The sequence below is a fragment of the Phyllostomus hastatus genome, unplaced genomic scaffold, assembly GCF_019186645.2.
Source record: "Phyllostomus hastatus isolate PE091 unplaced genomic scaffold, TTU_PhHast_1.1 phas_scaffold_78, whole genome shotgun sequence".
NCBI classification, from domain to species: Eukaryota; Metazoa; Chordata; class Mammalia; order Chiroptera; family Phyllostomidae; genus Phyllostomus; species Phyllostomus hastatus.
The window spans coordinates 5,756,191-5,771,115 of record NW_025334041.1 but is presented as its reverse complement, the minus strand read 5'-3'; the positions used below and the strand labels follow the sequence as shown (position 1 = coordinate 5,771,115).

At 53.0% G+C, this 14,925-nt stretch overlaps 1 protein-coding gene across 6 annotated transcripts in view; it reads right to left on the bottom strand.

Moving 5' to 3' along the window:
* The window catches only part of ELMO1 (engulfment and cell motility 1), a 472,430-nt gene that overhangs the window by 262,580 nt on the left and 194,925 nt on the right, over positions 1 to 14,925 (bottom strand). For all 6 annotated transcript variants that reach the window (XM_045828139.1, XM_045828136.1, XM_045828134.1 and 3 more), the window contains 3 exons: positions 12,930 to 12,980; positions 9,806 to 9,928; positions 8,338 to 8,469 (listed from right to left, as the gene is read on the bottom strand). In XM_045828139.1, coding sequence (XP_045684095.1) covers positions 8,338 to 8,469; positions 9,806 to 9,928; positions 12,930 to 12,980 — 306 coding nt within the window. The remainder of the gene's footprint in view (positions 1 to 8,337; positions 8,470 to 9,805; positions 9,929 to 12,929; positions 12,981 to 14,925) is intronic.

The window sequence follows — 14,925 nt, the reverse complement described above, 5'->3', positions numbered from 1 at the left end:
GGGCCTGCACGCCGGCTCCGGTGCACCGAAAAGTGAGGGGGAAGAACCACCGCCTCCTTAACGAGCTCCTGGAGGGGAACACCGCTGCTGCCCAGCTAAGCCGCTCCGGAATCCTCTAGAATCCATGGACTTCGGGACACGTCGCCCCTCGGCACCAGCTCCACGTTTGAAGCGACCCAGCTCTCACTCTCTGACCCAGCAGGGTCCAGTCCCATGCCGTGCCCCAGTCACTCGGGGGCGCAGCGCAGACCCCGGACCCACTGCAGCCATCAGGTCCAAATGGTATCGGCAACAGTCAGAACTTACGGAAACGTTCTCAGCGCCAGGCAGGCTTCTGAGATCCTGACGTCTATGAACTCATCAGTGCCCACGGCAAGCGCAGGGCGGCCCTGCTGCTACCCCCACCTCATCACTGAGGGTGCCGAGGCAGCGAAGGTCGGGGAAACCGCCCAAGGCCCCTCCGCCCCGGAGCTGGCACACAACAGCCGGCAGGCAGCCCGGCCCGCGGGCTGTGCTCATCCAGGGCTTGTCTCAGATACAGCGGACTTGTCGGCATGGTACAAAGCCCGCGGCCCCTGGGCGCCACCCTTGCACCTGCCGGACGGTGCCCTTTGGCCCCACGAATGCCAAGGGAGTGTGCACAGTACATTAAGAGGTCGATAACTACCACTGTTTCGTAAGCTGCCTCCTTCTGCCACAGCCATGTTTCCATGGGGACAGAGTTGTGTGGGCTTTAAGCCAAAAATGGGAGGCGGAAGATTTTAGCTGGGGCAGGGCGCTTTGGAACCGGATTTAAAACGACCCCACTAAGTATAACCCCCTTCTCAGCCTGGATGGTATCTGACGCACATGCCTTTGTTCGGAGCGCCCCCTAGTGCCCAGAAAATAAATCCAGCGCTCTCACAGGGGATGAACGGACCACCTGTGTCCTCCTCATTCAGTTTTCGGTAAGTTATCCCGGAGAATTGGGCCTGGATCTAAAATTAATTATAGTGGAAGAGATGAGAGGGGAACAAAGCTCAAATGCTGTCATGCCAATGAGTGACCGTTTGTTTTTTAAAGTTCTCCTTTAGAATATCATCTGTAATAATATAAAAACATTTTATTATTTTCATATTAGTAAAATAATACAAAAACTTTATATAAAAATTTCTAAAGCACTGTGACCCACACGGTCCCTGTGGGGAATAAGGGCGGATGTGTCTGTCACCATCTTCAGGTGCGTCCACGGCAGGTAAATAAATGCCGGGCCTCTGCAGGCTGCTGACTCTGGGATGAGGTGCCCCCATTCTCAGGACTCCTCTGTGCCCCCCGAGCCCCCCACTAGGGTGGGGAGAAGGGAAATAGCGTGTCGCGTATGCAGAGCCACTGACCCGATGGAAATGGCTGCTTGGTCCTGCAGCTCCACACTCTGCTGGCTGGTCAGCCTAACTGTGAGGTCCCTGGGTGTCCCCGGAGGGGGCCTCTGAGCCCAGCTGGTCCGGTTCCAAGTCCATGGCTGTGGTTTTGCACCCTCTGGTGGCTGATTCTGCTCTGGCTTCACTCATAAAGGATTTCTTGGCTAGTTACACAGGGGTGGAGCAAGCCCAGAAATGACCCCGGCTGGGGAAGGGAGTGTCTGACCAGACCGGACCAGAGCACAGCGAGGATGAGGCGGGAAATGGAAGATCTGATTCCAGGGACCAAGCCCATGAGTTCACCTGGACAGAACCAGGCAGAGGTCTCAGCCACTGGTCATCCCTTCGCCGACTGTCCCCCGAGGGTCCCTCACGTGGAAGGGACTGGCTGGGGCTGGGCGGACCGGCCAGGACGGGCCAGAACTTCCTGGAAGAACGCCCCAGCCCACACTGGGGCCTCCTGGACTGCGTGGCTAGAACTTAGAGAATTTCGGCAAATGACAGTTTAAAAAATATTAGGTAGTCTTTTGCTTTTATGACCTCCTGTTTATGGGTCATATTTGAACTATTTGAAAGCCAAGTGCTTTGTTAAGAATAGTATCCCAATTATTAAACCATTCTTATGGGGGAAAGTGATTTCCTTTATTTAAAAAAAATCTGCTTTACTCTGGTTTCCAGTTGTCAAGGAAGGGGGTTGGGAGAGGCAAGTTCCATAAAAATTAGGTAAATGTTGTAACTGACTCTGCAATTCACACACGCAGATTCTAGAGTCTTACTAACACTGTTCTTGAACTTCAAGGGGCCGAATCACATTCTCAGAGACAAAACCTTACGGGAAACTTCTGTTAGGAATGATGCAGAAATATAAGCCGGGTTCACTATAGGCTGAGTTCTGTTCTACGTGGAATGGTTTCAGAATGGAAATTTCACTGTAGAATGGAATTTCACCGGATTCCAGGGGTGTGGTATTTTGCTGGGTTAAATGCTGCCCCCGTGACTATGCCGAGTGATGCCACATGATTGGCAAGGGGTCTCTGTAACGTCCCACAGGCCACCTGTCACCTACAGGCAACACAGGTGTTTCTCTCTCTCCCTTCCTCTCTGTCCAAAAGCAACGAAAACACGTCCTTGGGTGAGGGTAGAAGAAAAAAGAATTCTGCTAAATTGACTCTGCCTGCGCTCTGTAAATAGAAAAACCAAGACTGGATGATAGCACATCTGTCTAGAGCATGGTTTGTTGACTATTTTACGCCCACTGTTGAGACCCACTGCTCAGAAATAGAAATTCACTTCGAAATGTTACTGGTCGGTGACAAAGCACCGGGTCCCCCAAGAGCTCTGACGGAGGCGAACAATGAGGTTCACATTGTTTTCACGCCTGCCAACACAGCTTCCGTTCTCCAGCCCAGGGATCAAGGAGTAGTCTTCACTTTTAAGTCTTCTTACTTAAGACATACATTTATGAAGGCCATAGCTACCACAGAGAGTGACTCCTTTGAAGGACCTGGGAAAAGTACATTGAAAACCTTCTGGAAAGGATTGGCCATCTAGATGCTATTAAGAACATTTGTGACTCATGGGAAGAGGTCAAAATGTGGACATTAACAGGAGTTTAGAAGAAGTTGACTCCAACCCTCAAGGATGACTTGGAGGGGCTCAAGGCTTCCGTGGGAAAAGCTAATGCAGACGTGGCACAAAGAGCGGGAGAACTGGACCAAACCACGGCAACCCCATGACCACAGTCGTGCGGAAGAAAAGCAGCCCCTCACGGCTGAGCGAAGAGAGCGGGGCCCCGAGACGGGCTCTGCTCCTGGTGACGACGCCGTGACGACTGTTGACACGACAGCAGAGGGCGGACTCGGGCTACGACACGAACTGAGCGGACAGAGCGGTGGCGGTGGCGTTCGAGAGGCCCGGCTTCCGTTCTGGAAGAAGTTCCGTCGTGGGCAAACTGCTACCAAGCAGCATCCGTGCTGCAGAGAGATCGTTGGTGAGAGGAGGAGTCTGTTCGTGGGGCGAGCTCCACCTCTGTCCAGGTCTCAGAGCCGGCCCCAGCCGCCCGCCCGCCCCAGCCCTCAGCAACCGCCGCCACCGTCGGGGCAAGGCCCTCCACCAGCTCAAGGCTCAGAGGACGGTGAGCATTTCTGAGCAAGAAAGTACTTTTTTACTCAAAGTGTGTACATTTTTAGGCATAATGCTGTTGCACACTTAAGAGACTACCATTTGCTGTAATCATAGCTTCTACAAGCACCAGGAAACCAAAAAATTCAAGTGGCCCCCTTTATCGCCATAGTCACTCCATTTCAGTGGTGTGGACCTGAACCCCCCCACACCCCTGAGGTCTGCCTGAACAGGCATCTCCTTCTTAATGTTTGTCCAATAGACTGGACGAAGGTAAAATGTGCAAATAGAAAAGCCGTCTGTTCACCATTAAGAGAGGCACCGTATTTTTAGGACTTTAAGACGCACCAGACCATAGGACACACCTAGGTTTAAGAGGAGGAAAATAAGAAAAAAAATTTTTGAAGCAAAATATTTAATAACCTGTGACCTCGCTCTGCCGCCGCCCCCACCACACACAGCAAGCCAGGTAAGCTACATTTGGACTATAAGACGCACCCCTCTTTGCTCCCAAATTTGGGGGAACGGTGTGTCTTATAGTCCAAAAAATACGGCAAATCCTACTGGAACTCCGGTCAAACCCACAGCTCTTCACAGAGTATAACAGGTCTTCATCACGGCAACCAACAGGGCACAGTCTGTATACAGGCATTTCCCATTTTCCGCATGAACTCCTTCCAAAAATGAGAACCGGCCTTCGCTCACCTTGAGGACGCACGCACGCTTCCTTGGCATTCCGATGAAAACAGTGCCAGTATCCCGGACGACCGTAAGCCCCTCCTCCCACCAGGGCGCCGCCCGTGGCAGACCCGTGTGGAGCCCGGAGAGCCACGCACTGAGAGGCCTCGGGAGATGAAGCGGCTCTGCTGTACAAGCAGGCGCCTGTCTGTGCCGGGGCCCACACCCACGCCGTCCGGCCGCTTTAGGGGGGGGTTTACAATCACGCCGTCAGGGAAACCTGCTCTGCGGGGATGCTGTGCCGCCCACAGGGGACAGGAGGCCCACCTGCCCCCTCCACGGTGCTGTGCTTGGTGGCCCTTCTCCGTGCCCTGTTGGAGCAACGGCCCCTTCCAGCTGGGAAAACGTAAAAGCCGCCCACGATGCCGATGGTTTATGTGCCCTCTGAAAAGCAAGGCAGGGACATACCATTTGCTGGGTGCCTGCCCGCCCCCAGCAGGGGCTGTGCCCATGACAGGTGGTCTTGCAGGGTCTCCAACAACCTGCCTGCCCAGTGTCACATGTGAGGAAAGTGGCACCCATGTAGGTTAAATCTCGGGCCCGCTGGCCCATGGCTTGTAAGTAGGAAGGACGGAATCAAAACCTAGGCCCACAGAGCCCTGGCCCGGTGGCTCAGTTGGTTGGAGCACAGGCCTGTACACCAAAAGGTTGTGGGATCGATTCCTGGTCAGGGCACATACCCAGGTTGCGGGTTCGATCCCTGGTTGGGACATGTAAGGAAAGGCAACCAATCGATGTCTCCTCCCTGACATCGATGTTTTTCGCCCTCTCTTTCTCTTTCTCGTTCGAATCAATAAACGTAGCCTCCTGTGAGGATTAACAAAAAAATCTAGGCCCACTTAACTCCCAAAACGTGTCATCTGACACTTCCTGGGCCCACTTGGGAGGTGTGGAATGAGAAACAGCCATCGTCATCCTATACACTGAACTTTCCTTCAAAAAGAGCCAGAAGATGACCCAAACCTCCGATTGCTCCAGAAGGCGTTCACCGGAAGGAGCTCAGTGCAGAGTTGACAGGCAGGCCCTCTCTCTGGTGACAGCGCAGAGTGAGGCCTGCCCCAGGACTGTCTGGAAGCCCAGAGCACTGGTGGCCTGACCCTGGGTGAACCCGCCAGCTCGGGGCGTGTTTGCACGGTGGCCTCTAGGGGGCGCAGGCAGCGCGCGGTTCCCTTCCCTGCGGTCTGTCCAGGTCTGGTTGCTCCCGCGAAAAAGAGAAAACCTCCACTTGTCAGGGCTGCTGGCGTTAGAAACCATTCCTCGCCAGCCTTTCCCAGTTCCCCAGCTCTCTTCCCGGAAGCCGCGGCCTGGGCGAGGTGTCAGGGGAAGGCCTAGAATTGAAGCTGAACAATGACCCGTGGAAAAATCAGAGAACCCCGCCCTCTCGTGGGGGTTATTCTCTGTCCGAGGCCTTTGCTTCTCCTAAAATGACGTTGTGAGGCCGCAGAAGCGGCAAAGTCCTCAAAAGTTCATCAAATTAACGTTCGGTTTTTAGGAGACGCAGTGTTCTTCACAAAGTACTCGTGACACTGAACGCCTAATGGGCACTAAATAAACAGGTAAACGGTAAACTGTGGGGACATGAGCAATCAGGTTAGACCCACAGACCTGGCTTTCCCACGGGGGAATGCCACGTGGACTTCACCTCCTGCAGGCTCTGGTGACAATAAGACGCGGTGCTCCCCACCTCCACCCCCTCATGCACACCTTCCCCGGGGCCTGGAGCCTGTGCTAACCTGAGCCCCTCTTCCTCACACACACGGCCCCGGCGAACACCACTCGGACCCGGGGCAGAGACCCGAGGGGTTCTGGGCCTAGGAAGCCGGAGGCGGTAGGAGCTGGATTTCTGCATTCTCTACATGGTTCAAACGCTCCGGAGAGTCAGGCCGCGGCTGAAGGAGGAAGGAGAAACGGCAGTAACCAGGCGTAGGCTGCACCAGGACATTCGGAACAACTGGGGGGCCTTTGGAAGGCACGCGCCCCGGCCGTGGTGCTGGGACTTAAGGGGGAGACAGGCAGGGTGAGTCTGCGAAGCTTCCGGGTCCTTGGGCACACCCTGCTCAGCGCACAACAGTGAAACCCGGGGGGAACAGGGGACGAGGTAGCATGTGCGCCCACCTGCCATGTGCCCCCACCTGCCTTCCCCGGGCTAACCCTGGAACACGGGCTCCGCCAACACGCAGGGGGGTGAGAGCCGGGCCGGGGCCGCCCACGCAGCTCAGTCATCGACACACACCTAGCACGGGAAACGCCCACCTGGCCCATCAGCCACAAAACCGTTGGCTAAAATGTAAAATAACAGATTCAACTAGGAGACCACATGGAACATTGTAGTTAAAATATAGGATATGGTGGAATAAAGATGATATGATAAATACACCTGCAAAGGAGGTTGCAGAGCTGAAGGCAATGTTCGAAAAGTATTCTTACTCCTGGCTGGCATAGCTCAGTGGATTGAGCGCAGGCTGCAAACCAGGCATCGCAGGTTCGATTCCCAGTCAGGGCACATGCCTGGGTTGCAGGCCATGACCCCCAGCAACCCCACATTGATGTTTCTCTCTCTTTGTCCTTCCCTTCCCTCTCTAAAAAATAAAATAAAATAAAATCTTTTAAAAAATGTATTCTTACTAAAAAAGACATGCTGTGATGGCCGCTATAAAAACAGTAACTCAGATTACTGTTTTTTTTTAAGTGTAACAGACATTTTTGGAGAGTTTCAGAAACATAGCCACTCTGATCCACCGCTGGTTAAAATGGAAAATACTCAAAGCAATTTATGAATATTGAAAGCCCTAAAAATATATATATGGGAGAAACAACGGTTCCACAAATTTACTCTGACATCATGATCATAGACAAGCATAAATGTCCGGCGAGGATGCTGTTTACAGACCTCACGGCAGTTCCAAAGCACCGAAAGGCTCGGAAAAGGAGCTGGGTTAGATAAACTGTAGTACATCCAAATCATGAAAAACTCCTCAGTAATAAAAAACAGTACATTTGCCCTGGCTGGTGTGGCTCAGGGGACTGAGTGCCAGTCTGCGAACCAAAGAGTCATCAGTTCCATTCCCAGTCAGGGCACAGGCCAGGGTTGCAGGCCAAGTCCCCAGTTGGGGGCATGGGAGAGGCAACCACACATTGATGTTTCTCTCCCTCTCTTTCTTCCCCTCTTCCCCTCTCTAAAAGTAAATAAATAAAATCTTTAAAAAAAACAGTATACGTTAAGTGATGTGGAAACATTTTCAAAGACATTTCCCATGAATGACAAGTTTTCCCAAATAACACATAAAGTGTGGTATCAATGTGTATAAACATTAATATCTGTGTATGTGTTCAAGGAAATAGTATGTGCAATCATAAAATATTGCCTAGTGATTTAGAATCACCAAAAACCAAATCCCATTTTTCGTCACAGGATGGTGGTTAAAATGGAAACCCAGCTTCACGTCTGCAGAACTGGAGCTTAATCAGCCCGAGATCCTGCAGAAATATGGTGGCAGTGAAAAAGGCAAGAACGAAACAGAGTTATGCTCAGGGCGAGCTGTGTTCCGGCTTGCAAACTGAAAAAAAAAAAAGAAAATCTTGGAGACATCGTAGCATTTGTAGCAGCACAAAACTCTTAGGAAAATGTCTGCTGCATATATCTCGTCGTGGCTGAATGTCAGGAGACTCTCAATTCGAATTTGATACGCAATCAATGTGCACAAGTAACCCAGTTTCTAACCCGGGGACCGGAGCCACCATCTACTTCATTCCGAACAGAACCCAAGCATCCCGCCCGCCCGGGCAGCAGACTGAATCAAGCCGAGATGCCTCCGGGCAAACTGCTCTTGGTTACACTTCATCAGGGCTGAGTAAACAAACGCCGCATTAGTCACACTTGTGCAAGTTATTCCACTTCCCTGCGGCCAGGAGAGGTGATCATGTGACCCCGTGTAAACCAGCTAAACATCTGGAAGACGTGAAAGCGATTCTGCCAGGCGCAAGCAGACCCCACGCCCGGCGGAGCCATCGGTTAGGCGGCCGGGGTCAGCCCCAGGGTCGGCCCCCCACACTGGGAGGTCGCCGGGCGCGGTTTACTTACGATGAAGCCGAGTTTCTTATAGTCCCGGGTGTACATGGACTTGCGCTTCTCCATGCTGCCGCTGCTGGCGTTCGGCTCAGACTCGGCGTCGAAAGCAATTCTTCGAAGTTCAAATATGATGTCCCGCTGGGCCTGCGGGCGTTGGGGAGGAGGAGGAGAGGGGAGTTACTTTCATTGGGAGGCATTACACAGACTCCCTGTTTCCCGGGAGGGACACAAATCACTGTGTTCAGGAGGGGGAAAAAAAAACAGTTAAAAGACATCTGATGCGGTGAGTCTGGGCTCTGCCAGGCCTTCTCCTGGTCGGCCCTGGCCTTACCCCATCAGTGTCCTCAGGGCCAAGTCCTCTGAAACACTTCTGTCAGTTGTCCAGAGCTCTTCAAGGAGCCCCACATATGATGACAGGCTTGGGAGTGGAGAAAGCCAAGTTCAAGAACCTGGGGCTAACAACGGCTATAAACACAGTGAGAGGCGCCGTGTTTATGGACAGCACTCAGCCAATGGGGGGTCCCTAAGTCCACGAAGAAACGCCTTCCCAGAAACAAACCCTGGCACACGGTTAAAGTGGCACAGCCCACGTACATTTTACCATAATAAAAAAGACACTTTAAATAAACACAAGGAAGGGCTTCCAAACGGAGAGAGCCGCTCCCACTAGGCTGCACGGCCTCCCTTCACGAGGGGCGGTAAGATGATAGTCTCCGCTCTCTGGGATGACCGCACTTGGCCTTCCCAGGAGCCCGGGGCACGTGAGGCAGCCTCTCCCGGCCTCCCCGTCACTCTCAGCCGCAGGGCCCCGCGCCACGCAGGAAGCGCCAGAGCGCTTACACACTTCACATGTGCGGCGCACATCTGCGACCCATCAGGCCCTCGCGTGCCAGCAAGGAGGGTCTTCCTTTCCAAAGCTGCAGCGCCGCTGAAGCTGACCATGTGCAGCAGCAGGCCGCCCAGCTGTTTCCTCTCACCCTGTCCTCGCCGCTCCGGCCCCCCCAGGCCTTTTGGACGGAGGCAGAACCCTCTGTGCACACACAGCGGCCCAGAGCAAACGACAGCGAACAGCCAAGCAACACCAACGCGAGCCCAGAAACCAGGTGTGACCTGCAGCCCCCGCCTTTGGACGGACCCCTGGAGACAGAAATCACCTCCTCGACCTGCAGAACCGGATCACCCGGAGCTACCAGTTGGCCCCAGTCGTTGAGGGCACTGGGCCGAAGACCAAGGTCAATGGCCACGGGCGGTCAAGCTTTCTTACCCAATACAGAGAGAATACATGTGTTTGATGTGTAATGAAATAATCTGCTCATCTTGTTTTCTGACCCCATATGCACCTAAATGCTCAATCTGAGATGATAATAAATCAGTAATATCATCACCTAGCTTCGCCTGGTTTCAGAGGAGCCCAAGAAAAGGCTTTGAATGACGCGTTCTCACCTGCCTGTGCCTTCACTGCCGTCTCGTGGGCACTCACCTGGTCCTGCGGGTCCATCTTGGTCATCATCCTGTCCTCCAGGAGGTTGAAGGTGAGCACCTGGAGCACGTACAGCTGATGTGCCATCTCGTTGTTGATGGCCCGCTGAGCTCGGATGACGTGCTGGGGAGACGGTTCACAGACAGAAATTAAAAAAAAAAAGAAAAGCAAACAAAAGTTAACCCCCATCGTGACGCCAGGTAGCATCTCTGAAGTCTTCGCTGGGAGGCCCGGGGAGGCGGGTTGGGGGGGCCGCGCTTCAGAAGAAAGGCAAGGACACGTGGGGACCCTGGAGCCCCTTTATATCCAAGACCCCAGTCAGGTGGCTACATCTCTAGGCCAGAAACCAGAAAAAGACCTACTGGGTGCATGGAGGCGTTTCAAAGGAGGACACGGGAAGTGCCCGGGTGACTTCGGCCCCGAGAACCCAGAGCAGGTGTGCCTGGGACGAGAGGACCTTGGCCGAAACCGTGGACCGCTGAGGCAGACGCAGCCGTGCACGCAGTACAGGGCGTGCACACGCACACGGTGAGCGTGTCTGCCGTCATCTCGCCCCACAGCCGTCTCTGGCAGGGGACCCCACTCCCAAAGGGGGACACGTTTCACAGGCAACACACCCAGGCAAAGCTCCTCTTAGATGTGTGGCCCGCTCACTGTGCGGACTACAGGGAGGCCACCCGCTGCCTCCCCAGCGCGGTGAGTGCGTGCGTGGGAGGTACTTCACTCGCTGTTCATGCCCACGTGAACAGAAAAGGGCTCACTGTGAAAGGCACGGCAGGAGACTAGCTCGGTGGGCCTCTGTCCGCCTCCCCCAGAGCTGGGTCCACCTCACACCCTCTCTGGCGGGACCCCGCTCGTGCCTTCGGCGTGACTGGTCAAGGCGGGGAAACCACCGGTCAAGTCGGCTAGTTTGAATGGGCCAGAGCCAACCATGTCCTGCTGTCTGAAAGAACTTTCTCTAGGCGCCCCCACCCTGGCATGCCCTTGAACTCCCCACCCTGGGTGGGAGCACCACATCAGAACAGCCTATTCAAGAAGGCGGGGAGAGAAGAACAGAGACCAGAAGGAAGTCACAGAACCAAAGTGACGGAGGCTGAGGGGGTGGGAAACCAAGCAATGGGATGGGGCGGGGGGAGAAAACTCATGTCCTTCCACCTCCAGAACAGATGGTTCATGCACAGCACACACTCAGTACCAGAGTTGACAGGCGTTGACATCTAAGTCTTTAACCCATTGAGTTCCTTCTGTACGCGGTGTGGGAAGGCAGCCTCGGGGGGGCATGGATGGCTACAGAGGGCACTGCGCGGAGTGAAGTAAGTCCGAGAAAGACAAACACTACGTGATCTCACTTACACGTGGGACCTAAAACACAGAACCAACTAACGAATGAAAGAGAAACACTCGCAGAAACAGAGAACAGACCGATGGTTGCTAGAAGGGAGGGGGACTGGAAGGATGGGTGGAAAAGGGGAAGGGAGAAAAGTACAGAATGGCAGGTACGGAAGAGTCATGGGGACGTTTAATGTACAGCATGTGGAATACAATCAATAATTTTGTAACAACTGTGTACAGTGCCAGGTGGGCATTGGAAATATCGGGGGATCACTTTGTCACAGATAGGACTGTCCAACCGCTATGCTGTACACCTGACACCAATACAAAATAATATTGAACATGGCCAATACTTTTTAAAAAAGACAAAGCCCTGGCTGGTGTAGCTCAGTGGATTGAGCGCGGGCTGCGAACCAAAGTGTGGCAGGTTCGATTCCCAGTCAGGGCATATGCCTGGGTTGCAGGCCACGGCCCCCAGCAACCACACGTTGATGTTTCTCTCTCTCTCTCTCTTTCTCCCTCCCTTCCCTCTCTAAAAATAAATAAATAAAATCTTTAAAAAAGACAAATTATGTAGGTACAAATGTACATGGATATCTATTTTAGTAGCAACTCAAAAGTGTCTGCATTCCAAGCTCTTGCCAGAGAATGCCAACCTCGAACTTTTGGCCTCAAAGCCTCACCCCACGTCTCCAGTCCTTCCTCCCCCACCCGCCGCCCCCTGCACAAACCCCTTCACTACGCCCCCATATTACAGCTCCCACTTGTATTGAGAGCCAGCATAAAAAAATACTAGGAAACCTTCTGCAATTTCTACCAAACCATTCTGGGACCTAGAATCTATTCCAATGCTCTACCCAAACCCCGTTTGGATTCCAGGGGGAAAATGTGGCACCCCCCCCCCAAGAACCGGGGTACCTCCTTGGTCAAATGTAGAAAATTACACTCCTCTGGGTGCCCTTTGTCCTGAACAGCCAGAACGTTTACAATGAAAGCTGATGACGAATTGTGATTACCACTATGGGCTTCGGGTTCTAGCACATTTGTTTTGTTTGCCCTCACAGGGTTTTTCGTTTTTAACGGCCTCACTGTATCGGGATGCGTGTGCGTGCGCACACACACACTTGCAAAACTCCGACGTGGAATCAACCACACGTGCCTCTCTCCGCCTTTAGCTGAAAGTCAAAAAGCAGACAGGGTCCCAGGAATTGTTGGTACTTCATTTATTTTCAAGGGTTCACAACCTCTTTCCCACCGAGGCTTCTGGTCATGTTTGCATTGCCGTGGTGAGTGGTTTCCGTGGACGCCTGTTCTGTCCTTCCCATGTACGGGGCCCAGGGGACGGTGGTGAGATGTCAGGACTCCTCCCAGGGTCTGATACGTTTCCAGCTAGCTCCCTCACTAAACACAGTATAAGCTCGAACTAGTAGATGTTTTAAGTCATGGAGCCCCCGATTTCCTTAAATGGACATTTTAGCAAGGCTAAGGCCACGGTCAGGACACTAAACCTGCCCCACGGAGAGATGCCCAGCCCTTCCCGCCAGGAAGTCTTTCCCTCTAGAGCAGTGAGTGGCAGAGACCCCTCCTTCCACGCAGAGGGGCGGTTCCTGTGCGAAAGGCTGGCTTATCCCAGTCCCAAAATCACACTGTTTCCTGCCCCCCAGTTCCCACTGCTCCACCCCAGAGGCAGGGCCCAGAACAAACCACGAACTGAAGCCCCGGGAGGAGAGAAAGACACAAACGCCCCAGACCGCCGCTGCCCAGCGAGCGGCCACAGCGTGTGGGTACTCACCGTGAGAATGATGGACCGCAGCTGCTTCTGAGCCAGAATATTCGCCATCTCCTGCCGAAGAGAAACCCCCCCAACAAGAGCTGAGGTCAGAAAGGTGCATCTCAACACCGTCCGAAATGACGGGGTCCCAGGTGCACTTCACACCTGCATACCAGCAGTATTTCTTATGAAGGAATGGACTCAGACAGGCAGTAGGGTTGACATTACTATTTGAAAGCTGTGTTTAGAAAACAAAGCCATGCTCAAAAGCCAAAAAAAAAAAATATCTGGCACCTGTGATCTTTCCTTTCCTACCTTCCTTTCTTCCTTTCTTTTCCTTCCTTCCCCCCTCCCTGCCCCCCTCCCCCTGGCATTTCTTCCTTCCAGGAAGAGGTGAACGCAGACTGAAAACCAAGCACTGCCAACGAAAGTGCCGGTCCTTACTTCCGCTGGACTAGACCTGCGCACAGAGCTTCCCCTGGGCGATGCGTGCCTGCACCACGAGAAGCGGCAGTAGGGAAACATCACTCTCAAGACCGAAATCTTTTAAGTGTCCTCTCAATCAGTGCAGAACCGAAGAGCACTCAGGACAGAGCCCAGGACTCGGAAGTAGTCTGTGCAAATGAACTGAGTGGCTGGAGTTCCAGCAAAGCACAGACATCTGGGCAGACACTCAGCTCCGGGGGCAGCCCCCACTTCTGTGGGTCATGCCTGGAGCTTTGGCACAGAGATTTGGGGGTGACTTTATCACATGAAACAATGTGCAGATGAACTTTCTAAGTATTGACGAGTGGACACTAAGGGGAAATTAAATGGTTGAATACCATCTTCTTGCAAACATTCAAAAATAAAAAATACTGCTCATATTCAGGAAGACACTGGAGTGTGGTTTATGGGGGGCAGGGGGTTGCATTTTTAGCATTGCTCCTCTTACTGAGCAGAGCAGAAACTAAACTATGATTCGAAAACACCACCACGCATTTGATTCAAGGTTAAAATCCACTTGCAGAAAGCAAGGGGGAGCCGGAAGGCGGGGAGGACGCACTCGGGGGGGGGGGGCGTGCAGGCAGGGAAGGCAGGGCCAGGAGGAGAGCTCGGGGCTGGCGCAGCGCCGATGGTGGGAATGTGGGGACTTACAGTCAGAGGACAATCAAGGATGTCAACACTGCTGTCTACACCAACCTAACAGCGCCACCGCCACCACAGAAAGGAAAGCCAGCAGGAAAGAGAAGGGATGGAAATTCGGAGGATCTGTTAGAGGTTACTACGGCTGTACTCAGCGCCCCTGCCGACCCACCGCAATGCGGAGAACAGTGCACAAACAACTGTAAGGTGTTCTGAAAACGCTGGATGGCATGGAAGTCAACATCTAATACTAAGTCCTCTTCCAATGTCTTGAAAACAAGGACACATTCAGAAACAGGTTAATGGCAAAATCCACAGGAACCTGCCCTTCCACATGTGTAGAAAACAGGGCTTTCTTCCCGATCAAAATTAAAAGGTGCATTTTTTTCCCCTTAGACCACATGAAAAACTGAAGCCCCAAAGGGTTCTCTAGTTCTTTTAATGTCTGTCCTTTGTAAAAACAGAATCATTGCCACACACACAAACAACAATATTCCCTGTGCCTATGCGAGCTCATTGGCTTATGAAATTTTAAACTTAAGTCGGAAGAGACCATATTTTTCCAGCATCTAGAGCAACTGTGGCAATTTCCCGGTTCCATTCTTCCTCTTCTGTGTGAGACAATGGTCGTCGCCTCAAGGATGCAGACGGAGCCCCTTTCATCTTCAGTTCCCAGCCCGGCCCTCGGCGTCTGGCCCGGGGCGGGTGATGCATGTTTCATAAAAGAATGCATGAGTATTTTCCACCAGCCTCCTTTAGCAACCTGAGCTGGGTCCGGGAGGAAAAACATCCTCGTCCTCCTCAAGCACTTCTCGGTCCAGCTTCAGGGAACTGTTTGCACCAGCAGTTCCAGGGAGAGTGTTTTATACTGTCACGATGATATCAAGGTGTA